Source organism: Caretta caretta, chromosome 7 (genome assembly GCF_965140235.1).
Source record: "Caretta caretta isolate rCarCar2 chromosome 7, rCarCar1.hap1, whole genome shotgun sequence".
NCBI lineage: Eukaryota > Metazoa > Chordata > Testudines > Cheloniidae > Caretta > Caretta caretta.
The window spans coordinates 125480228-125504506 of record NC_134212.1 but is presented as its reverse complement, the minus strand read 5'-3'; the positions used below and the strand labels follow the sequence as shown (position 1 = coordinate 125504506).

Here is a 24279-nt window from a genome sequence, read left to right as displayed (position 1 = left end):
GTGTAACCCCGCCCCCGGGCCCGGCCGGGCCAATGGGAGTGTGTGTCTGGGAGGGGCAGAGTGTAACCCCGCCCCCAGGCCCGGCCGGGCCAATGGGAGTGTGTGTGGGGGAAGGGCAGAGTGTAACCCCGCCCCCAGGCCCCGCCGGGCCAATGGGAGTGTGTGTGGGGGAGGGGCAGAGTGTAACCTCGCCCCCAGGCCCCGCCGGGCCAATGGGAGTGTGTGTGGGGGAGGGGCAGAGTGTGACCCCGCCCCCGAGCCGCCGGGCCAATGGGAGTGTGGGGGGAGGGGCAGAGTGTGACCCCGCCCACCAGGGAGCTGCTGCGGGCTGGGCTCGGGCACGGGCACAGCCTCGGCGGCGGGGGCTGACCTCCTTTACCCGGGCCCCACCCTGTGGGAGTCACAGGCCCCGCCCTTCATCCGCCCCCCCGGCACTGAGCCCGCCCCTTCGCGCACGCGCACTGGCATTTCCCTGGGCCCGCCCGCCCCCGTTTGTCACGTGACAGATTTTGTCCCGCCTGTCCACCGTGACGGGAGGGGGGGTCGCTCCCTGGCGCGCATGCGCCGGTGTGTGCCCCCCCCCCCCGCCCAATCCACTGCGCATCATGGCGGCGGCCGGTGCTGGGGGGACGGGCGGCGCCCTGCGGGGCTGGGTGCGGGACTTCGTGGCCGGGCAGCAGGACGGGCGGGCGGCCGAGGTGGCGGCAGGTACCGGCCGGGCCGGGGCTGGGGGGATGTAGGGGGTGGGGTGGGATGTGGGCTGGGGCTGGGGGGATGTAGGGGGTGGGGCGGGGCGGGGCTGGGGGGATGTAGGGGGTCGGGTGGGATGTGGGCTGGGGGGATGTAGGGGGTGGGGCGGGGCGGGGCTGGGGGGATGTAGGGGGTCGGGTGGGATGTGGGCTGGGGCTGGGCTGGGGGCTGGGGGGATGTAGGGGGTCGGGTGGGATGTGGGCTGGGGCTGGGCTGGGGGCTGGGGGGATGTAGGGGGTGGGGCGGGGCTGGGGGGATTGGGTGGATGTAGGGGCTGGGGGGATGTGGGCTGGGGTGGGGCTGGGTGGATTGGGGGTTGGGGGGGATGTGGGGTGGGGCTGGGTGGCTGTAGGGGGTGGGCTGGGCTGGGTGGATTGGGGGTTGGGGGGGATGTGGGCTGGGGGCTGGGTGGATGTAGGGGGTGGGGCTGGGCTGGGTGGATTGGGGGTTGGGGGGGATGTGGGGTGGGGCTGGGCTGGGTGGATTGGGGGTGGGGCTGGGCTGGGTGGATTGGGGGGATGTAGGGGCTGGGGGGATGTAGGGGGTGGGGTGGGATGTGGGCTGGGGCTGGGGGGATGTAGGGGGTGGGGCGGGGCTGGGGGGATGTAGGGGGTCGGGTGGGATGTGGGCTGGGGCTGGGGGGATGTAGGGGGTGGGGCGGGGCTGGGGGGATGTAGGGGGTCGGGTGGGATGTGGGCTGGGGCGGGGCGGGGCTGGGGGGATGTAGGGGGTCGGGTGGGATGTGGGCTGGGGCTGGGCTGGGGGCTGGGGGGATGTAGGGGGTGGGGCGGGGCTGGGGGGATTGGGTGGATGTAGGGGCTGGGGGGATGTAGGGGGTCGGGTGGGATGTGGGCTGGGGTGGGGCTGGGTGGATTGGGGGTTGGGGGGGATGTGGGGTGGGGCTGGGTGGCTGTAGGGGGTGGGCTGGGCTGGGTGGATTGGGGGTTGGGGGGGATGTGGGCTGGGGGCTGGGTGGATGTAGGGGGTGGGGCTGGGCTGGGTGGATTGGGGGTTGGGGGGGATGTGGGGTGGGGCTGGGCTGGGTGGATTGGGGGTGGGGCTGGGCTGGGGGGATTGGGGGGATGTAGGGGCTGGGGGGATGTAGGGGGTGGGGTGGGATGTGGGCTGGGGCTGGGGGGATGTAGGGGGTGGGGCGGGGCTGGGGGGATGTAGGGGGTCGGGTGGGATGTAGGGGGTGGGGCTGGGCTGGGTGGGATGTAGGGGGTGGGGCTGGGGGCAGGGGGGATGTGGGGCAGATGGGATAGTGGGTATGCTGGGACTCTGGGTTAGGATGGTCATGGGCACTTGCCTGGGGGAGGGTGGGCAAGGTTGGATACAGGAGAACAGTGCTCCAGGAGGCTTGGGTGATCTCCGCACCTTCTGGGGTTTGATGGGGCCCAGTCACTGGCTGCCTTCCCTGTGTGTAGGTTCCCAGCCTTCCCTGGCACCTCTCGTGGCGGGATACCTCTCTCCTGTGCGGTCTGTCGGGGTGGGAGGTAACTGTCCCCACTGTACCGTGCACTGGCGAGGCCTCCCCTGCACTGCTGGGTCGAAGCGCGGGCACCGCGGTTTAGGAAAGATGGGGATGAGCCAGAGAGCCTAGAGGACACCAGCAGCAATGATAAAAGGTTTAGAAAACCTGACCTGTGAAGGCTGGTTAATAAAAGGCATGTTTACTTGAGAAAAGACTGAGGGGAAAATCTGATAATAGTTTGTAAGTGTGTTGAGGGCTGTTTTAGAGGACGGCGATCAGTTGTTCTCCATGTTTCAGAGTAACTTCCGTGTTAGTCTGTATTCGCAAAAAGAAAAGGAGTACTCCATGTGCATCAAGGATAGGACAAGAAGTACTGGGCTTCATCTATAAGGATCATTACGCTCTGGACTAGGCGTCCAAGGCCGGCTGTGGAATCCCCATCACTGGAGGTTTCTAACAACAAGTTGGACAAACACCTGTCAGGGGTGGTCTAGGTTTACTCAGTCCTGCCTCAGCGCAGGGAGCTGGACTAAAGGACTTCTTGAGGTCCCTTCCAGTCCCACATTTCTAAGATTCTTTTGACAAGGTTTGTGCTGTTTGGTTTCTCAGAGAACTTGCCGTTCTGTTTGTACCAGTAATTCGGTGACTGTTACATTAAGGGATTCTGCCGCATCTGGAATTTCGCTTTTAAGGCTACAAGGGTGTGTGGCTGCGTCTTGGCAATGGTTTGGAAAGGAGCTAAGAGAGCCGTAGGCATACATGGTCTGTTTGATCTCATGGAAGCTTAGTGGGTGGTTGGGGGTCTGTACAGGGACTATTGGTTTGTAACATGTTTACCAGTGAGTTGAGGAAAGGGGTGAGCTGGCGAAACTAGCAGATAATGCAGAATGTCATTGGCTAACATGATGGCAAGTGAAATTCACCGTGATGTTTGTTGGAAGGATCAATTTGAACTACCCCCGCGCTATGAAATCCATCACGTGCTCACCTTGTGTACTGTGCTCGTTCCTGGCCACCATGTTTGAAAGGGGATAGAAGAAATGAAAGGATGCAGCAACTATTAGAAGTATGGAAAGAGAGAATAAAAGGTTGGAACTGTTTAGTCTAGAGTGGAGACAAATCAGCGGAACGTGATGTACACAAACTAATGAATGGTACAGAGAAGGTAAATCACATACTTCTGTTCCCCACAGACCTCGCGAGAACAACAACGTGGAAAGGCAGCACAAACTGATACATGGAAATATTGTTTTACACAATGGATAATTAACCTTTGGCTCTCACTGCCGTACCCCCATACGTTGGTGATGCTGAAAGTTTCACAAGTTTACCATAGTTTCTGAAACTGTGCTGAGCACAACTGGACCTTGCCTGTGTTTATGGCTGTACCCCGTTCAACCCTATAGCAGAATCCACTGTTGGCACAGTCAACAAAAGGTGTCTTTCATAGGCTAATGCGGTCACTAGGTGAAAATACTCAAGCCTCCGGTCACCCGAGAATTGAGCAAATCTCAAGCCTCAGAACATAGCAGGATGAGCGGGTAGCTTAACCTCACGAAGCGTTAGTAACTTGTCATTTAAGTCACACTACCTGAGCCTTTTCCTGTTTATGAGGAAACACTCCTCTCTGTAGGTATTATTTTAAATCTTGCCTTTTCAAGTGCAGAAATTCATTGCTCAGGGTTAGAGTCCTTAGAGGTTCCTGGCCTTTTAGGAGACAGTTTAAGGAAGGAGAATTGACAGTTGAGCCCCTACATGTTTCCTCCTTGGAGCTTCCGATGCAGCTTCACTGCATCCTAACCCACCCCTGTGCTATTCCATTTCCGCTTGCCCACATGCAGGTCTGGCAGTGCCCTTCAGTGATTGATGACCTGTGGCACCCCCTGCTATTCTAGTTCTGGGCTCTTCCAGTGCCAGTCAGTTCTGGCCTGCACCCCCCTACTATGCCAGTCCTCCCCGCATAGCTCTGCTGATGCTCCTCAATTACAGACTGTCTTGTGCCGGTTAAGGGATGGGTGCTCTCCAGCAGCAGGCTGCAGCACAACAGGGGTGCCTACCTCAGTTTCCCCTTTTTTCCACCCATGAAGGGAACATAGTTTCGCACTGTCTGATACAAAACGTGCTTCTGGGCATAATTTGTTCACGTACATCAGTGTAGTAATCCCCAGAAGCCTGGTAGTGAAAACCAGTCTCCAGTTCCCACAATAACCATAGAAAGGTTCAGCAGATTTTCCATTCCCCTCTTCAGGCCTCACCATCAGGTCATGAACTCGACAGTCAGTAGCAGCCTTTTGTTCCCAGGTCCTTGTGCTGCTGATCCAGGGCCCCACTCTCCGGGTCTCCCTGCCTGAGAGGAACCAGTCTTTCTGCAGCCCTCCCTTGGTCTTCATGCTGAAGGCCCTTCGTCCTGTAGTGTCCCCCTCCTCCTATGCCTGCTCAGGTAGCTCCACCTCCCCACGACAAACCTCTTGACCCTCTTGCTTCTGGGCTCGGCTTCTCTTGACCAAGCTGGTTGTTCCCCGTTTCCTAGGGGCCAAGCCCCAGGCTCCCACCATCAGAGGTTCCCAGCTTTGGTCAGTTCCTCACTGGCAGCCCCCAGGTAGTTGCTCTCCTTCAGCTCTTTCCCTGGGGCAGCTCTCACCTGCCCCTCCTGACTCAGGCAGGCTCCTTCTCTTTTGGGCCCAGGTGCCCCCAGTGTTCAGTTGACCAGGCACAGGTGGCCCCCTCCCTCGTAAAGGGGCATTGCGCCAAGGGGATTCTGGCCTCCGTTCTGGCCTCTCCCTTTCACTGTTGTTGTGCTGACCAGCATTTGAAGCCATGTCTCAGCGTTAACAAGCTGCCTGGTGTGTGAACCTTACAGGTTCCTTCCTCCTCAATGGGCCCCCAGTACCGGGGAGACAGACTGAGCCACTTAACAGTGATGTTAAATGGGCTAGCAGGAGCCTAAGGAGTATTTGCAGGAGGGTGAGAGACACATGAGCTGAGGACTGAAAGCCTGGGAGAGGGACAGAATTGCAACCCAGAGCATGATCAGTGGGCGGCTGCCCTGCCAATCACGTGGGGACAGAGTGTTGATTGTTATGCCCCTCCGCTGTGCTGACAGGGATTCTGCTTTCCCCCTGCCCTGCTTTGTGGGGAGAATGTGGCCCTGGAGTGGGGGGGGGGGGAAGGGCTGTGGCCAGCTAGGAACACCAGATGAGTGTGTGTCAGGTAACCCCCTCGTGCACCAGTAATTGACAGCACATGCCGAACGCTGTCCAGGACAGCAAATCACATCAGCGGATGACGACAGTAGTGCAATATTAGCTCTTCTCTGGTGCTGTCGCTCCAACGTTCTCGGAGTGTGTTACGGACATTTAAAGAGGCCTCAGGAGTCCCCTGCTGGTGACTGTTACCCCTGCTTTACTGGTAGGGAAACTGAGGCACAGATAGGTGACGTGACCTAGCCAAAACTAGGAATAGAACCTGGGAGTCCTGATGCTGTCTCACTCGGGCCATCCTCTAAGCAAAGATGGCACCAAAACACTCTGGATCCCACGGTGGGACTTTTCTGCTGGTGGCAGCCAGCCCTTGGCTCCCATGGCTGGGGACAGGGACTGAAAGGTATTCCACCCCCTTGCCCAGTGAGGCTGCAGAGGGAGCCGGGGGGGGCTTCTCGCATGGGACTGGAACTCAGACCCTCGTGTGGCATCGAGTTATGCTGCAGCAGGCGATGCAGAGACTTGGGCCCCAGCCCATTGTCTCCTCGGGAGCTGGCATGTGTACACCAGCCCCTGCCAAGCACCACAATTCCCCGTAATTCCCCCAGTACTTAATGGGGTGCTAGGGAAACACACGGCACCTGTGCTATCAGCTAGGCCTGCCTCTCCTTCCACAGAAGGGAAGAGCAGCCTGGCCCTGTCTGTCTGAGGGACGCATTGGGCCCTCCCTGGCTCATCATTTGTCTCATTTTCTAGGGGTGAAAGCGGGAAGCTGGACCATCTTGGAGATCGTGGAAGCCCTGGGGTGAGAGGAACCCCATATACCTTCTCCCTCTTCCTCCTCCGGCTCAGGAAAGTCAGGGGCTCAGAGTGGAGCTCCCCTCAGGAGCGAGAGTGTTAGAGGCAGAGGGGGCTTTGTGTCGCTCCCCTGGCCTGGAGCTGAGACACACCCCCCCCCCCCCCCCCGGTGCACTCTGGCCGTATCGGTACCATGCAGCGCCCCTTCTGGGGATGAGCATTCATGGAGTTTGGGCTGAGTGCCGCCTCCCTTGCCCAGCCCATGCGTACCGGATTGCTTCAGGAGAATGAATTCTGGGACCCAAACCAAGCAGGAGTCGCCACCAAGTCTTTGCCTGCCAGGATCCAGAGTAACTGCCCCATGCCCCCATCTCCCACGGGAGTTCACTGCTGGCGTGGGCTGCTGGGTGGGTGTTCTCAAGGAAGGGTCCTTGTCCCAGTGCTGCTCCTCCCCCTCAGTCCCTGCGGCCAGTCGGAACCAAGAGCCATTTCTTTGCCTGGCTCCTGGCTGCGTTTGATAACGGAGAACTGGGGTTTCTCTGTTGTGGATGTATTGGGGGTGGGGGAGGGGCCTCTGGTGTCAACTCCGTAGCCCCGGACAGATGACTGAGCGAAGTCCCCCCAGTCCTCCTCCCTCGAGAGCTGGTGGGGGGCTGTATTGCTGAGAGGGGAAGTGACTTTGCCAAGGCCACGCAGCCAGTGTCAGAACTGGGCACAGAGCAAAGTAGTCTTTGCAGCCGGCTCCTGCTCTGACTGCTGCTCTCCCCCTCGCTTGTGCGCACTGAATGGGGCTCTGCTCACCGCAGCCCTCTCGTCTTTCTCCACCCCACCTTTAGGTCCTGCCTTGAGAACACAGAACCTCGCATGCGTGGGCGAGGCCTCCAGCTGCTCTCCCAGGTGCTGCTCCACTGTCACTCCTTGCTCCAAGAGGAAGAAGGTAGGGGATGTGCCAGCCCCCTTCTCCCTGTGTAACTTCAGCCCTGGACACCGGCATGGGCATTGGTCTAGTAGCTGGGTGACTTACTATGCACATGATGTGCCGGAGCGCAGGGGTGCTCAAACTGGGGGTCATGACGCCTCAGGGGGTCGCAAGGTTATTTCGTGGGCGTCGCGAGCTGTCAGCTTCCACCCCAAACCCCGCTGGTCTCCAGCATTTATAATAGCGTTAAATATAAAAACGTGTTTTTAATTGAAAGGGGGGGTCGCACTCCGAGCCGTGCTGTGTGAAAGGGGTCCCTGTTTGTGCCAGGGCTTGGAGTGTTCCCCTGCAGCAGCAGAGGGCACAGGGGTCCTGTGAGCTGGCACTTTGGGTCTGCTTCCTGCCGCAGTGGCCCCAGGGTGCTCTGGGCTGTGATTCAGGGCAAAGGAACATGATCTGGAACGGGGTGGGGAATCCCAGGCTGCTGCTGTGGCCCTGCTCCTGCCCTGTGATGTCTCACTGCTTGGCTGAGCTGACTTGTCGGCTCCTGGCCCGGTGTTTGCACACGCACTTACGCCCAGGCCCTTATCTGCTTTCGCCCAGATGTGGGCAGAGCTGCTGGTGCAGACCCCACCTCGTTAGTGCTCAGACATGGGGTGCAGAAGGGGCTGTTCTTGGGGTAGAGAGGTGGGGGGGTCGATCCGGGGGAGTGGATGGTGCTGCTGATGGCAGAAAGTCTGCAGCTGCTCCAGAGCCAGGCGTTCACCAGGAAGTGAACTGGGAGGAGAGGTAGATACGCTGGAGGGGAGGGATAGGATACAGAGGGACCTAGACAAATTGGAGGATTGGGCCAAAAGAAATCTGATGAGGTTCAACAAGGACAAGTGCAGAGTCCTGCACTTAGGACGGAAGAATCCCATGCACCGCTACAGACTAGGGACCGAATGGCTCGGCAGCAGTTCTGCAGAAAAGGACCTAGGGGTGACAGTGGACAAGAAGCTGGATATGAGTCAGCAGTGTGCCCTTGTTGCCAAGAAGGCCAATGGCATTTTGGGATGTATAAGTAGGGGCATAGCGAGCAGATCGAGGGACGTGATCGTTCCCCTCTATTCGACATTGGTGAGGCCTCATCTGGAGTACTGTGTCCAGTTTTGGGCCCCACACTACAGGAAGGATGTGGAGAAATTGGAGGGAGTCGAGTGGAGGGCAACAAAAATTATTAGGGGTCTGGAGCACATGACTTATGAAGAGAGGCTGAGAGAACTGGGATTGTTTAGTCTGTGGAAGAGAAGAATGAGGGGGGATTTGATAGCTGCCTTCAACTACCTGAAAGGGGGCTCCAAAGAGGATGGCTCTAGACTGTTCTCAGTGGCAGCAGATGACAGAACGAGGAGTAATGGTCTCAAGTTGTAGTGGGGGAGGTTTAGATTGGATATCAGGAAAAACTTTTTGACTAGGAGGGTGGTGAAACACTGGAATGCGTTATCTAGGGAGGTGGTGGAATCTCCTTCCTTAGAGGTTTTTAAGGCCCGGCTTGACAAAGCCCTGGCTGGGATGATTTAGTCGGGGATTGGTCCTGCTTTGAGCAGGGGGTTGGACTAGATGACCTCCAGAGGTCCCTTCCAACCCTGATATTCTATGATTCTAAGTGGCCTGGCAGCTGGCTCTGCTGCCCAGTCCCAGGTGCCATGGCTCTCCGGGAGGTGTGGGCTCAGCCCGCAGAGCTGGGGTTGGGGGTCTAATATGTCGGGCGTTTGTTTCCGTGCAGTGACGCACCTGGTCCTGTTCTGTGAGAACCGGCTGAAGGATCATCACCTTGTGATCCCTGCTGTGCTGCAGGGACTCCACGCGCTGGTGAGCTCGCTTCTCCTGCTGCTGCACCCCCTCTCCGCCCGGCCGGGAGAAGGATTCCAGGGCAGAGCTGGGAACCAGCAACATCTGTCTGTCTGGGGGGACACGGGAGTCTGCTAGTCTGTTGGCACCTGCTGTGGCCTGTCGGATACTTCCGAAGAAGCTGAAGCCACCTCTAATGCATGTGAACGATGCTCGGGAGGGGGACGGGGGACGACACAGATGCCCTCCTGACCCTGTGGGGGGGCAGGGACAACTTAGACCCTGAAGCATGAGGTTGGATCACCCTTATTATGTGTTAATGGCCATGGACTAGCTCCTCCCCAGGAGCGGGTGGGTCCCTCTGGCGCAGGATTTGGCTGGGCAGAGGTGATTGAATCGTTAGTGTGATTAGCCTATGGGCTGCCTGACATTAGGCTGTGCAGAGTGTGAGGGTACAGCTGGTAAATCCTGTCCTGTGTGTTGGGGGGGGATAGCATGGGGCCATCCCACTCTGCTGCAGATCACCTTCCGGTGGTGGTTGGCAGCTCTGCGCTGTACCTTACTTTTCTCTTCCTGTGTCCCCAGAGCATGTGCGAGGTGCTGGCCCCAGGCCTGGCTGTGTCCGTGCTCAAAGCCATCTTCCAGGAGGTGCATGTTCAGGTGAGCGGCCAGAGCCCGTCTGTCACACCCCTTCGCGGGCCCTTCCCAGCTGCTGTCCGCGCCCCCATGGGCCAGGGTAATGTGTCGCGTGCATGGTCTGGTGAGTCAGGCTGCGCAAGTGCCTCTCGGCTACATCTCCTGCTCCTGCGTCCCTCCTGCATGGCAGTGTGGATCGAGCCATGCCCGGAGGAGGGCAGCGCTGGTCCCTGGGGACTCCCTGCTGGCTGGCTGCTCTGGAGCCAGCTGCCTCCTGGGGAGTAATTGGAAAAGTCTCAACGAGCAGAGCCTTGGGTCCCATCTGTCCAGGGCGGGACTGGGCCCTTCAGGCTGTTCTGCAGGCCAGGGTTAGACCTCCAAGCAACGGGTATTCCACCTGTTCTTGGAGGAGATCGACCAGCCTAACCTCCTTGTTTAATGCCCTCGCACTCCTGCTCGCATCCCTGTGTGCCACACTAACTTCCCTCCCCCGGGGGTGCACGTCCCTTCACCCAGCAGCACCGTGTGTCATAGTCCCTCCAGCCCCAAGTCAGCTCTGGATCACACGTGTGTTCTCCTAACTCCTCCACTCTTTCCCTTCAGTCCCTGCCACAGCTGGATCGCCACACGGTCTACAGCATCATCACCAACTTCATGCGCACCAGAGAGGAAGGTAAGGCAGGGAAACAACCCACTGGAAGTGGGGAGGATGGGCGCTGTGGCCTGGCTGAGGGCGTGGGGGACTCGGTGGCAGTGCCCTGTGGCTTGGCCCAGCGGCTGGGCTGTGGGGACCCTGGGCCATTGTTGTGCATTCTCCTTCCCTCTGCAGAGCTGAAGGGCCTGGGCGCCGACTTCACTTTCGGCTTCATCCAGGTGATGGACGGGGAGAAGGACCCTCGCAATCTGCTGGTTGCCTTCCAGATCGTCCGCGACCTCATCCTCAAGGACTATGTGCTGGGTAAGCGCCTGGCAGCCCTGCCGCCCTCTGCTCTGCAGGCAGCTTGGGGGGCACCTGCTGTTGGAGGGGCCTGCCTCCTGGGCAGCCACCACCCTCGGAAGCCCCTGTGATCCTGAGCTGCCTTGGGCTGGCTCCAGAGCTACTGGATCCTGGCCTGGTCTCCTGTGGGGCTGGCCCTGGGGCTGAGCCATCTCTGCTCTCTCCCCGCAGGTCCCTTCGTGGAGGAACTCTTTGAAGTGACGTCCTGCTACTTCCCCATTGATTTTACTCCTGTGAGTGAGTCTCTCCTCCCCATACCTTCTGCATTGCCTGTCAGCGCGCTCCCATGGGGCCAGGGCTGGGGGTAAGCGGGGCAAGGTGAGAACCGAGGCTCGTGAGTGTCCCATTGTGGGTCTCGGTGTCCTAGGCAGTGTGCGTGAGGCCAGGTTCGTTTGACTGGTATTGCTGGTCTCTGGTCCCTTTGTTTCCTATCTTTTAAACAGTTACCAACCCATGAGAGGATCATGGATTTTATCCCATGACAGGTTTCAGAGTAGCAGCCGTGTTAGTCTGTATCCGTAAAAAGAAAAGGAGGACTTGTGGCACCTTAGTCTGCCACAAGTCCTCCGTTTCTTTTTATCCCATGACAGTTTACTTTACTTAAGAGCCTTTGGTGAGGGTCCTTGTCAAAGACTTTCTGAAAGTCCAGATACACTATATCCACTGGATCCCCCTTGTCCACATGCTTGTTGACATTCTCAGAAAATTCTGGTAGATTGGTGAGGCATTTTCCCTTTGCAAAAACCATGTTGACGCTTCCCCCAACAAATCATGTTCATCTCTGTCTGGTAACTCTGTTCTTGACTCTACTTTCAGCCAGTTTCCCTGGTACTGAAGTCAGCCTCACTGGCCTGTCATTGCCAGGATCGGCTCTGGAGCCTTTTTAAAAAAATGAGTGTCCCATTAACTCTCCGCCAGTCACCTGGTCCAGAGGCTGATTGAAGCAATCGCTTTGGTTACACACAATTAATAATTATGCAATTTCACATCTGAGTTCCTTCAGAACCCTTGGGTGAATCCCATCTGGTCCTGGGGACGTATTGCTGTTTATCAATTTGTTCCAAACCCTCCTCTAGTGACCCCTCAGCCTGGGACAGTTCCTCAGATTGTCACCTAAAAAGAATGGCTCAGGCGTGGGAATCTCCCTCGCACCCTCAGCCGTGAAGACCAAAGCAAAGAAACTCGTCAGAGTCCATGCTCCTTTCTGTTTTCCTCAGTAGGGTTTGATTTGCAGGGTTTAAAAGATGCCTTTTTTTCTCTAATGGCCTCTCTTACTCTGTGGTTCAGCCCTGGTGGCATGTTTTGCTGCTCGTTCTGTTCTGTTCTTTGGGGAATTTGTCTGACGGGCTTCCTGCTCTTTGTGCTTCTGTTCCAGCCCCCCAATGACCCTCATTGCATTCAGAGAGAGGACCTGATTGTGAGCCTCCGGGCTGTGCTGGCCTCCACACCCCAGTTTGCCGAGGTACGATGCCCCTGGGGTGGGGAGCAGCAGCTACACAAAGGAGCATCACCCTTCTGAGGTGGAGGGAGGGTGGGCTGGTGTTTCTGTGCCCTGGGCTCTGGGTTGTAGTGCGGGAGAGGACCAGATGTGCTGGTCTGGGCTCTGGACACTGGCCCCTCTCCAGAGCAGCGGGCAGCACCTCTGAGGAGAGCCGGCTCCCTCCATGGTGCACTGTGGTGGGAGGAGGGAATTCCCAGATCCCAGGGCCATTGTGATAGTCTGGTCTGACCCCCTGTCTGCCAGGCTGGAGATCTGCCCTGAAATAATCCCTAGGGCTGGTTCCTTAAACAAACATCCCAGCTTGATTTAAAGTTGGCACGTGCCAGAGAATCCATCTGCCCCTGAGGGCATGGTCCCCTTGGTTGGTGACCCTCCTTGTCACAAATGTATGCCACCATTTGCGTGTGGGTGGCTGGGCCCCAGAGCGAGGACCGGCCAGGCTGGCTCTGGGCTGCTGGGCACTGACGCCAAGCGCGGTGGGCGAAGACCTGCTCTGGGGAAACAGTGCTAGGTCTGTGTTCTGGTGGAGGATGGCAGCTGATGGGTTGGGCCTCCCCTGGAAAGGGCTGCAAGCCCTGGCAGGTGCCCCTGTGTGCCCTGCCCTGCGAGCTCAGGATGGCTGCTGGCAGCCGTGCATTGGGGAAGGCTCTGCACTCGCAGCCCTGCCTCCGTCTGGGGACGGGGAAGTTCCAGGTCCTAGGCGGGGAGCTGGCGGCGTGGGCGCAGCTGCTGGGCTGGGTCCAGGGAGCCTAACCACCTCTCTCTCGCCGCAGTTCCTGCTGCCGCTGCTAATCGAGAAGATGGACTCGGAGATGCAGAGCGCCAAGCTGGACTCCCTGCAGACCCTGGTACGGGGAACGGGCTGGAGCACCGGGTCTCTTCTCTTTGGCCCTAATGTGGTTGTCCCTGCAGCCCTGCCCACAGCCAGCCTGGCAGGCTGAGCCCTCTGGCAGGCGGGGGATGTCCCTGCTCTCTGGCCTCCTCCCTTGCTGGCTCTTCCTAACGTCTGTCCTGGCTCCCTCCTGCAGGGCGCCTGTTGTACCATCTACGGGCAGAAGGAGCTGCAGGAATTTCTCCCCAGCCTCTGGTCATCCCTGCGCAGGGAGGTGAGTGCAGCTGGGGGCAGGAGTCTTCCGCATCCCCGCAGGAGAGCCCCAGAGCACTGCGGTCGGCCCTGGCTGAGCCCTGGCAGCCCTGCCCAGAACACGAGGGTTGGGAGGAACCAGGGCAAACCCCAGACCCCATCGGGGCTTTTGGGGAGTGCATTTGGGGCGGGGCCCTGTGCTCCGTTTCCAGAGCTAGTGGGAGTGGGGTCCGTCTCCCTCTGGCTGGCATCTGAGCACGTCTGACTTCCTCCCGCAGGTGTTCCAGACGGCCAGCGAGAAGGTCGAGGCGGAGGCTCTGGCTGCGCTGCACAGCCTGGCTGCCTGCCTGTCCCGCTGCGTGCTCAGCTCAGACGCTGAGGACCTGCTAGACTCCTTCCTGAGCGGCATCCTGCAAGGTACCTCCTGGAGGGGCCCTGCACGGCGCCCACGCCTGGCTCTGGGGCCCACATGCACTGAGTGTCCCCTCCCGGCTCTCCCCACTGCCACTCTGAATCCTGTTCCCCCTCTGCGGGCCCCGAGCGGGACAGGCCTGGGGAACTGCCAGGGTCGCACCCTTCCCTGCAGAGGGTTGGCATGGCAGGGGCGCCCGTGGGCTCCGGGTGGAGGAGAGTCCTGCAGCTGGGTGAGCGGAGAGCAGCAGCGTGGCCTGGGGCTCCTGGGGGCGTAGCTGACGCCTGCTCTCTCAGACTGCAGACGCCATCTGTGCGAGCCTGATATGAAGCTGGTGTGGCCGAGCGCCAAGCTCCTGCAGGCAGCGGCGGGCGCCTCCTTCCGAGCCGGCCACCGGATCACCAGCAGCGTCGTGCCCCTGCTGCTGGAGCAGTACCACCAACACCCGCAGGTGAGGGGCGCCCGCCAGTCTGCACCGGGGGGCCTGGCGCCGGGACGCTGCACGGGACGCAGCTCTGAGCAGCGGCCTCTGACCGGCTGTGCCTTTGCTCCCTTGTAGAACAGCCAGCGGAGGACAATCCTGGAGATGCTTCTGGGCTTCTTGGAGCTGCAGCAGAAGTGGGGGCATGAGGATGAAGGTGAGGCTGTTAACTCCCCCACCCACCGAGCATGGGGGGGCCATTACCTGCTTCCGAGGTGCCCCCGACGGTCCGGACTGGTCCTAGGTGCTGCCCGTTGCCCTGAGCTCGGCAGGGATGGGCTGTTCGTGTTTTAAACTGACCTGCAGATGAACCAGCTGCTGCGTTCCACCGCAGAGGTCGCTGCACTCCTGTGGTGGGTGAGGTGTGCTGGTGTGAAATCTGCGCAGCCCTCAGGCCGGACGGTGCCTGGGCCGGAGGCTATGTCCCCACCACTCCCCTGGTTCCTGCGGGGTGGCCGTGCTGGGATTTGTGCCCACAGGGCCCTGACGCTGTCTGTCCGTCCCCTAGAGGAGAGCGCCCTGCTGTGTTCCCGAGCCCCGCTCTGCTCCGTGCTGTTCTCGGCGCTGACGGACCCCAGCGTGCAGCTGCAGTTGGTGGGGATCCAAGCCCTGACCGTCCTGGGCACGCTGCCAGGTTGGTGTCTCCCCGGAGGGGTGGGGGGGCTGTCTGGTTATGGGCTGGTGTCAGTCCCTTGCAGGGCGCTGACCATAGCGGGTGCTCTGGGGCCCTGTTCCCCTCCTGCTGGGCTGTCCCATGGCCCTGCCAGTGCTGTGCTGGGGCACCACCTGGGGGCACTAGATGGTGCTGCAGGCCGTGGGGGCGGGTCGTAGCCTGGTGCCCGCTGGGCAGTGCCCTGGGCCTGACGTCGAGCTGTGGGAGCTCAGCCATGTCTCTCGGTTCAGGCCTCCTGGCTCCCCCCGATGTGCAGCTGGTCGTGGATCACCTGACCCGGCTCATCTTGCATGCGGACGATTCCCAGAGCTGGTGAGTGGCTGTGCGGGTCCCCGGCCTGTGGGCAGGCCTGTTGTCACGGAGTCCCCAGACGATGCTCTGGAACTGCTCCCTACGAAGCCAGGCAGGACTCCGGTGAGGTCTCCTCTCTGGGAGCTGCCTGTCTGGAGGGCAAGAAGCTCACACAGCTTCCACCTTCCTGGGTCTGACCTCGGAGCATTCAGCATCCTCTGTCCCTCCGTGCACTTCCACCAGTGAGTCCGCCCAGGCGGGGGCCTGGGGGAGCCAGAGAGTCCTGCCCCTCAACTTCGCAGTCAGACGTGACTCTCAGCCAGCCAGTAAAACAGAGGCTTTAGACGACAGGAACATGGTCTAACACAGAGCTTGTAGGTGCAGAGAACAGGACCCCTCAGCCGGGTCCATTTTGGGGGGCAGTGAGCCAGACAACCCCATCTGCACTTCACTCCTTGTCCCCAGCCAGCCCCAAACTGACTCCCCCTCCAGCCCCTCACCCTATGGGCTTTGTCCGTTTCCCCGGATTCCTTTGTTCTCCAACCCTTGGGGGAAGGGCCAGGCCATCAGTGGCCAGGAGACAGAGTGTCGGCCATTTATATACCCTGGTCCTTTGCTCTGCAACAATTACAGCCCCTTATCCCACCACGTGGAGACTTAAGAAATGCCATGGGGAAACTGAGGCACTCCTACAGTTTTCAGAGAAAACATTAAGAACAGTCCCACTTTGTCACACCTGGCTAGAACAAACCCAGGTCGCCTGTGGTGGGCTGGGGCCCCACTGGGCTCTTGGGGTCCTGGGTGCCCTGCACCCCAAGAACCATACTGGGGCCTGCCGCGGGAATGGAGGAGTGACCAGGGGTTGGGGCGAAGCCACCAGCTCCCCTATTGAGGGGCTGCGAACCCAGCCTGTCTCCCCTGTGCTCTGAGCCCTTTGCCTGCTGCCTGTGGCTTGGGTGGCCATGTTGGGACCCTGCTGGCCCTACCCGGCAGCTCTCACCTCTTCTTTTCCTCCCCCGCAGCATGGCCGCAATGGAGGCCGCAGGATCTCTGGCCCCCATCTACCCAGGGGCCTTCACGGGGCGCATGGCGCAGAGGCTCGCAGAGGAGTTGCAGTCAGGTACTGGGGCCTGGCTGGTGTGGGAGGGAGGCAATTCTCCACTTGGGGGAAGGTCCCATCACCTCCACCCTGGGAGAGGCTGTGTCACGGAGTCCCTGGGCGATGCTCTGGAACTGCTCCCCATGAAGCCAGTCAGGACTCTGGGGCAGTCGCCTTTCTGTGAGCAGCCTGTCTGCAGGACACACAGCTCACACAGCTTCCACCTTCCTGGGTCTGACCTTGGAGAATTCAGCATCCTCTGCCCCTCCGTGCGCTTCCCCCCAGCGAGTCCGCTCAGGCAGGGCTCCTGGGGAAGCCAGAGGGTCCTGCCCCCAAACTCCGCAGTCAGACGGGACTCTCAGCCAGCCAGTAAAACAGAGGTTTATTAGATGACAGGAACATGGTCTAAAACAGAGCTTGCAGGTGCAGAGAACAGGACCCCTCAGCTGGGTCCATTTTGGGGGGGCAGTGAGCCAGACAACCACGTCTGCCCTTCACTCCATGTCCCAGCCAGCCCCAAACTGAAACCCCCTCCAGCCCCTCCTCCTCTGGGCTTTGTCCCTTTCCCAGGCCAGGAGGTCACCGGATTCCTTTGTTCTCCAACCCTTTAGCTCTCACCTTGCAGGGGGGAAGGGCCCAGGCCATCAGTTGCCAGGAAACAGGGTGTCGGCCATTCTCTGTGTCCAGACTCCTGCACACACCTGCCCTCTAGGGCTCTGCAATGATCATACACCCTTAACCCACACCCTAGATACTTAAGAACTGCCTAGGGGAAACTGAGGCACCCCCACACCACTCGGAGGAAACATCAAGAACAGTCCCACTTCGTCACAGGCTGGGACCCCTGTTCTCTTCCTCTTCTCCCCCCCCCCCCCCCCGTCACTGCAGTGCTCATGCCATGCTGTACGGAGCCATGCCCCCCTCACTGGGACCCCCCCTCACTCCCCTGTTATTGCCGTGCCCGTGCTATGCCCAGCTCCTAGATGGAGGTGCTATAAAGTGGGTGCATAATTGGCTGAAAAACCGTTCCCAGCGAGGAGGTATCAGTGGTACACAGTCAAGCTGGAAGGGCATCACGAGTGGGGTCCCGCAGGGATCGGTTCTGGGTCTGGTTCTGTTCAATATCTTCATCAACGATTTAGATAATGGCATAGAGAGTATTGAGGATGATACCAAGCTGGGAGGGGCTGCAAGTGCTTCGGAGGACAGGATTAAAATTCAAAATGATCTGGATAAACTGGAGGAATGGTCTGAAGTAAACAGGATGAAATTCAATAAGGACAAATGGAAAGTACTCCACGTAGGAAGGAACAATCAGTTGCACACATACAAAATAGGAAATGACTGCCTAGGAAGGAGTACTGTGGAAAGAGATCTGGGGTCATAGTGGATCACAAGCTAAATATGAGTCAACAGTGTAACGCTGTTCCAAAAAAAAGCGAACATCACTCTGGGCTGTCTTAGTGGGAGTGTTGTAAGCAAGACACAAAAATTAATTTTTCTGCTCTACTCTGTGTTGATTAGGCCCCAACTGGAGTCTTGTGTCCAGTTCTGGGCACCACATTTCAGGAAAGATGCAAACAAATCGGAGAGAGTCCAGAGGAGAACAACACAAATGATGGAAGGTCTAGAAAACATGACCTATGAGGGAAGATTGAAAAAACTGGGTTTGTTTAGTCTGGAGAAGAGAAGAATGAGAGGGGACATGAGAACAGTGTCAAGTACATAAAAGGTTGTTACAAGGAGGAGGGAGAAGAACTGTTGTTCTTGACCTCTGAGAACAGGACAAGACGCAACAGGCTTAAATTGCAGCCAGGGAGGTTTAGGTTGGACCTTAGGAAAAACTTCCTGTCAGGGTGGTGAAGCCCTGGGACAAATTGCCCAGGGGGTTGTGGAATCTCCATCACTGGAGATTTTGAAGAGCAGGTTAGGAAACACCTGTCAGGGATGGTCTAGATAATACTTAGTCCTGCCATGAGTGCAGGGACTGGACTAGATGACCTCTCGAGGTCCCTTCCAGTTCTTCGATTCTCTGATTCTAAGCTATACAGAGCTGTGCCCCCCTCTTGCTGGGACTCCCCTCCCTCCTGTCACTGCCGTGTTCACAGGGGCCCTTCTGCTGCGGCCTGGCCCTGGTGTTCAGTGCAGAACTGGCTCCCTGATGGCCATGCCATGGCAGCATCGCCCAGTTTGGGGAGGGCATCCCAGCTCCTAGGTCCGGGCTGGGCCCGGCTCTGGAGGTGCTCAAAGGGGCTGGGCTAAGGGTGGATCCCAGCTGGGGAGGTGAGGCTGTGCCCGGTCTCCATTCTCTCTGCTCCCCCACCACCGCCGTCATCCGGAGCCACCTGCCTGTGCCCTGGATCTCATCCATGTGCCGCTTCTTTCAGAGCGGGAGGAGGAGGGCAGGCAATCCCCGCACTCCCTGCGGGCCCGCTGCCTGCAGGCGCTGGCAGCGGTGTCCACACACCCCAGGATAGTGCGAGAGACGGTTCCTGTCCTGCTGCAGTGTCTGCAGCAGATGCCGAAAGGTAAAGCCACCTGGGAATCCTGCCGGAGCCTTCGTGGGTTCCTGAGGGGGCTGGCAGGGGCATCCACAGAGATCTGTGTGCGTGGGCTGGAGTCCAGGGCTGGGCTACCAGGGGGCTGCGGGTCAGGGTTGAGGGGTGTCAGCAAAGCCTTGGGGGAGGGGAGGCGCCCAGGGCTGGGCTACCAGGGGGCTGCAGGCCGGGGTTGAGGGGTGTCAGCAAAGCCTCGGGGGAGGGGAGGCGCCCAGGGCTGGGCTACCAGGGGGCTGCGGGCCGGGGTTGAGGGGTGTCAGCAAAGCCTCGGGGGAGGGGAGGCGCCCAGGGCTGGGCTACCAGGGGGCTGCGGGCCGGGGTTGAGGGGTGTCAGCAAAGCCTCGGGGGAGGGGAGGCGCCCAGGGCTGGGCTACCAGGGGGCTGCGGGCCGGGGTTGAGGGGTGTCAGCAAAGCCTCGGGGGAGGGGAGGCGCCCAGGGCTGGGCTACCAGGGGGCTGCGGGCCGGGGTTGAGGGGCATTAGCAGAGCTGGTACCTTGCCAGCGCCTCATGGGCTGGAGCTTCGAGCTGGCCCGGGGGCACTTCATAAATTGTCCGTGTGCTGCTTGGCATCTGCCAGCTCCTGAGCCCCTGCGGGAGGGTGCCAGCGGGGGGGTTCATGGGACTCTCTGCCCTGCAGGGAACGTGCCGGTGGGGGCCTGCGACCTGGTGGCCGTGTGCCAGAGCCTGCAGCGGGTGGCCCTGCAGTGCCAGCGGGATGCCGAGAGCTGCTGGTACTGCCACCGGACTGTGGTGCCCCGCCTGCTTGCGGAGGCGGTGCAGGCCGCTATGCAAGGTGAGGCCCAGGCTCGGGCATGGAAGGGGGCCGTCTGGGTCTCGCTGCCTCCTTGGGGTCAGACCAGGGGCTTCTGGCTGGAGAGCAGCCACAGGGCGCCCAGGAGGGACGCTGTCCCTGTGGCTGGGCAGCCAATAGGCCGGCCCGGCTGCCCTGCCAGGCGTGGCGCCCAGGGGAGGGGCTGTCACAGCCTGGAGCGCCAAAGGGAGGGTCCCCCATCCCTGCTGGTCCCCTCGGTGGCAGGGCCCGGCCCCTGCTGGTGAGAGGACCTGCAATGGCCACGCCGGCCTTGTAGCCCTTCTCCTGACTCTGCTAGTGCCCGGGAGCACTCTGCGGGTGCCTGAGCCCACGCTGCAGGAGCAGTGGCAGGTCCCCCCACGGGTGGGCTGCAGGCAGGCTCTGACTTGGCCCTTTCCTCGCTGCTGGCTGCAGAGAATGCCCATTCGCCACTGGGGAAGCTGCTGCTGGAGGAGGATGTCTTGACTGCCATGGTGCCCGTCATCAGCGCGGCCAGCGCCCACCTGTGCCCTGAGTGAGTAACACCAGCACCCCAGGGCAGGCCACTGGGGCTCTGAATGGGTCGCCCTGGGGCCACGTCACGGAGCCACAGGGGCGGTGCTATGGCCCCAGCTTGGGCGGAGCCCTTCAGTGTGCTAGACCCCCTGGATAAACCTCCCGGCTTCCCCACCTCCTTAGCCTGGACCCCAGCCCTGCAGCCCCCCTGAGCTCCGGGCAGCAGGTCCAGCTGGGAGAGCCCCCGAGGGAGGCTTGTGCATTAGCCCCTGAAGTTTGCCCCTCGGCCAGCATTTACAGCGACTTCCCCAGCGCTGTCAGACAGTCGGGTTTGTTCGGTAACTGGCCACGACCCAGGCCAGCGGTCAAGTCGCCCAGAGAACTGAAGGTTACAGCACGGCCCATTCTGGGGAGCCCAGAGCCCGGCCAGGCTGTAGGGAGGCCCTGGGTTCCAGCTGTGTCAGGCTCTGACCCCCTTGGTCCGACTCTCAGTGAGAGCCCCGACTTCTTCAAGCAGCCCCCTCTGAGCCCCCCACCCCCTTCCCAGCCCTTTTGATCTCCAGCTGGGGGGCATGTCTCAGCCTCCTTGCGCAGAGGTGGGGAGATCTCTGTCCCCTGGGGTACTGGGTGTAAGTGTCCTGGGGACTGGATTTGCCATCGGCATCTCAAATCTCCACTGATCTGGGGCCAGGCCCAGACAGCCAGGCGACGCCCCACCCTTGTCTCAGCCTGTCCTGAGAGGAAAGAGTCCTATCCCACCCACGGGGGAACAGTGCAGGGGAAACTGAGGCATGTCAGACTCATAAAATATTACAAAAATTTTCCACTTTGTCCCATCACATGCCCGTCCTGCTGCTCAGCCCCCGGCTCTGTCCCTTGGGGAGGCAGGGCTGAGTGAAGAGGGGCTGTTCCCTTGCCGTGGGGGGCGCTGTGACTCTGGGTGGAAGTGTTGTTCTCCTGACCTGCCTGGCCACAGCTGCTCCGGGCTCTCTCCAGAGCAGCACATCCCAGCATCTCTGAGGCTCCTGCTTGTCTCCCCCTCTCCCCGCAGGCTGGCTGCCCAGAGCGTCTCGCAGGTGGTGCCCCTCTTCCTGGATGGGGAGGTCTCCTTCCTGCCTCAGGACAGCTTTCCCTGCCCCTTCCAGCCCTTCCAGGTGAGTGGGGGTGCAGGGAAGGGCTGGGGCTGCGGGGGGCTGGGGCGCGGGCAGTTGGTGACACTGGCGTTGCTCTTCCCTTGCAGGGCGGGCAGCACATGGCAGCACAGAGACGCCTCGTCGCCCTGCTCATGGCCTTCGTCTGCTCCTTGCCCAGGAACGTAAGTTGGGGGATGGGACCTCACCTGGATTCACGGGGCTGGAGGGGCCGGGGTGAACCGGGGGCAGTGTGGATGCGGCATGGGCAGCGTCCCTGGGATTGGCAGCTCTGGGGTTTGAGTGCCCAGCGTCCATACTGGGTTCTGATCTCTTCCAGGTGCCGATTCCCCAGCAGGACAGGCTGCTGCAGGAGCTGCTGGCTCTGAGCTGCTCCTGCCACTGCCCCTTCACAGCCACCGCGGCTGCTAAGTGCTTCGCGGGGCTGGTGAACAAGTCCCCGGCAGGTAAGAGGGTGGGGCAGGCGCTGACCAGTCTCCACTCCGCTGGGCCAGCCTCAGGGGCACTCGGCCTGGGCGCTGCAGGACTCCATCCCTCTGTCCCCTCTGTCCCCCCAGGGCAGCAGCTGGACCAGCTCTTGGAGACAGCAGTGAACAGGATGGAGGCCGGCCTTGCCGAGGGCCCGCTCAGAACCCAGGCCCTCACCCTGCTCCTCTGGGTAAGGACAGCAGCCTGGGCTGGAGGGGCCAGCTGGCTGTGCCCGCCTGGCTCTCCGGGGCCAGCTGACTGTTCTCTCTGCCCCTGCAGGTGACCAAAGCCCTGGTGCTGCGCTACCATCCGCTGAGCTCCCGCCTGACAGACAAGGTGAGCGGCCAACCCCCCCGTGAGACGATGCGCGGGGAGGCCCTGGGGACCCTGCCCCTCTCCGTAGGCCTGGGAGAGGCCCTGTCAGCCCGGGGCGCCTGCCCTCGCTCAGCCTCATGGTTCCTCTCTCCCCCTGCAGTTGCTGGGCCTCCTGGGCGACGCTGAGCTGGGCCCCGCGGTGGCCGACGGCTTCTCCCTGCTCATGGCCGACTCCCCCGACGTGCTGCACAAGGGGTGTCACGCCGACGTGCGCATCATGTTCCGCCAGCGCTTCTTCACCGACAACGTGCCCAAGCTGGTCCAGGGCTTCCATGCCGCCGGCCCCGGTGAGCCCACCGGTCCCCCCGCCCCTGGGTCGTTCCCACCCCCCGGGCTGCCCCCTGCTGCCCCCTGGGTCGTTCCCACCCCCTGGGCTGCCCCCTGGGCCCCTCCCGCCCCTGGGTCGCTCCCACCCCCTGGGCTGCCCCCTGCCACCTGCCCCTCCCGCCCCTGGGTCGCTCCCACCCCCTGGTCCCTCCCAGGAACGGGGCTGTGATCTGCTTCCCTCTGCTCTCCCCAGGCGTGAAGGCAAATTACCTGAAGGGCCTGTCTCATGTGCTGAACCACCTGCCCAGGCCGGTGCTGGTGACGGAGCTGCCCACGGTGAGTGCTGGGCTGGCAGGGCAGGGCCGGGGGTGCTGAGCTGACAGATCGCTCACAGCCTGTGTCCCCCCAGCTGCTGTCTCTGCTGCTCGAGGCCTTATCCTGCCCAGACCGCGTGGTGCAGCTCTCCACCCTCAGCTGCCTGCAGCCCCTGCTGCTGGAGGCGCCGCATGTCATGAGCCTGCACGTCGACACCTTGGTCACCAAGTTCCTGGGCCTGACCTCTAGCCCCGCCATGGTGCGTGCCCCTGCCCCTCTCCCTTCCCCGCCCCGCTGCTGCCCACGCTCACCCCGGCTCGCTCTCTCTTCCAGGCCATCCGCATTGCTGCGCTGCAGTGTGTCCATGCGCTCACCAGCCTGCCCATCCCCGTGGTAAGTGCCCGCTCCCAGCAGCCTGCCCACGCAGGCCTGGCCACCTTCCTTGGGAGACAGGTGCGGCTCAGCAGGCCGGACATGGTCTGGGCTCGCTGGGGTAAGGCGAGTGCCAGGGACCACGGCTAAGGGCCAGGCGGACCATGGGTAAGATAGAGCCTGGTGCCCAGGATGGGGTCCCCCGCAGCGGAAGGGGTGAACCCCAGCGGGAAGGAGGGGCTGTGGGGTCTGGAGCGGGCTGAGCACTGCTCTGTACTGCCCCCGGGGGCGTGGAGGGAGTAGAGGCTCACTAGGGCAGTTCAGACGTCCCCTGTCGGGGACCTGGGGCTACCAGCCAAGCACAGGCTGGCCGTCCCCCTGCACACCGGCCCCATGCCCCCGCTGACAGGCAGCACTCTCCCCTCCAGCTGCTCCCGTACAAGCCGCGTGTGATCCGGGCCCTGGCCAGACCCTTGGACGACCTGAAGCGGCTGGTGCGGAAGGAGGCGGTGGTGGCCCGTGGGGAATGGTGAGTGCTGGGGGGTGCGGCAGGGGGCTCCCGGGACAGCCTGGAGCCCACCCCGACCATGCTGCCTGTTCTGTGTCTGCAGGTTCCTGCTGGGGAGCCCAGGCAGGTGAGGCCCTGCACGAGCTCCTGCACTGACTGACAATCGAACCAGGACCCACTCACCAGCCAAGCCCTTCAGCCGCTGCCCTGGCCCAAGCCTCCCAGAGCGGGGAGGGAAGGGCGGCCGGAGGCCAGCCTGCTCCAAGCACAACGGCGGAGGTGCGGGGCGGCCCTGCTCCTGCTGGCTGCAGTGCTGGAGGGAAGGCAGGCGCCTGGCCGTGCACACTTACAGGCAGCGCATGGAATCCATGGGCCAGCCGAATAAACACACGTTTTGCTAATGGCCTGAGTGGGGAAGATGGCTGGGGTGAGGGGCCAGAGGCTGCTGCTGAGGAGGTGTGAGCCCACCAGGGGCCCTGGAGCTGGCCCCTGCAGGCGGCCCCTACAGGCGAGGGTTTGGCCTGGCCCGGGGTTTCTCCAGGGCTTAGTCAAGTCTGGGTCTGAAGGTCCCAGGGACCACCTGAGCCTGCATGTCCCTCCTGCACTCCGCCAGCTGGAGGGGTTTGCTCCCTGGGGTCCTGTTAATTGCCCCACTCCCTGCCCCTTTCAGGGCTTTGCAGTGTCCTGCAGGCAGGGGCCCCACTCTAGAAGGGCCCTCCTGTTCCCAAAGCTGGCCTTCCCCACTCATGTCTATGCCGGCTCTGTCCAGCAGCAGCACCCGCTCATCCCCTGCTGGCTGGCGGGGGCAGC

General features: G+C 61.2%; 1 protein-coding gene and 1 long non-coding RNA gene across 3 annotated transcripts; one reads left to right on the top strand and one right to left on the bottom strand.

Moving 5' to 3' along the window:
• The first annotated feature begins 524 nt into the window (after window positions 1-524).
• Window positions 525-23870, top strand: MMS19 (MMS19 cytosolic iron-sulfur assembly component). 2 transcript variants are annotated; one of them, XM_048857250.2, is made up of 31 exons: window positions 525-708; window positions 6181-6229; window positions 7059-7159; window positions 8910-8995; window positions 9560-9634; window positions 10214-10283; window positions 10440-10568; window positions 10779-10840; window positions 11983-12069; window positions 12882-12956; window positions 13137-13214; window positions 13471-13609; window positions 13901-14055; window positions 14164-14242; window positions 14594-14719; window positions 14989-15070; window positions 16072-16169; window positions 18536-18676; window positions 19345-19500; window positions 19933-20032; window positions 21065-21167; window positions 21254-21328; window positions 21484-21610; window positions 21722-21822; window positions 21912-21968; window positions 22108-22294; window positions 22528-22610; window positions 22684-22848; window positions 22923-22982; window positions 23390-23490; window positions 23573-23870. In XM_048857250.2, the coding sequence occupies exons 1-31, from the start codon at window positions 606-608 to the stop codon at window positions 23598-23600; spliced, it is 3078 nt and encodes a 1025-aa protein (XP_048713207.2). In that variant the 5' UTR covers window positions 525-605; the 3' UTR covers window positions 23601-23870. The 2 variants fall into 2 exon arrangements, with proteins under 2 accessions (XP_048713207.2, XP_048713208.2); XM_048857251.2 differs by lacking the exons at window positions 525-708; window positions 6181-6229; window positions 7059-7159 and adding an exon at window positions 7863-7930.
• Window positions 2265-6564, bottom strand: LOC142072845 (uncharacterized). Its single transcript, XR_012669450.1, has 3 exons — window positions 6493-6564; window positions 3213-3281; window positions 2265-2349 (listed from the first exon to the last, which is right to left on the bottom strand). It is a non-coding gene; the product is annotated as an uncharacterized LOC142072845 (long non-coding RNA).
• Window positions 23871-24279: the final 409 nt, after the last annotated feature.

Coding starts and splice junctions, on each gene's coding strand:
- MMS19 (XM_048857250.2), top strand. CDS start 606: ATGGCGGCGGCCGGTGCTGGGGGGACGGGCGGCGCCCTGCGGGGCTGG. Junction 14,720..14,988: donor CGTCCTGGGCACGCTGCCAG/GTTGGTGTCTCC, acceptor CTCTCGGTTCAG/GCCTCCTGGCTCCCCCCGAT. Junction 22,849..22,922: donor TGACCTCTAGCCCCGCCATG/GTGCGTGCCCCT, acceptor TCTCTCTTCCAG/GCCATCCGCATTGCTGCGCT.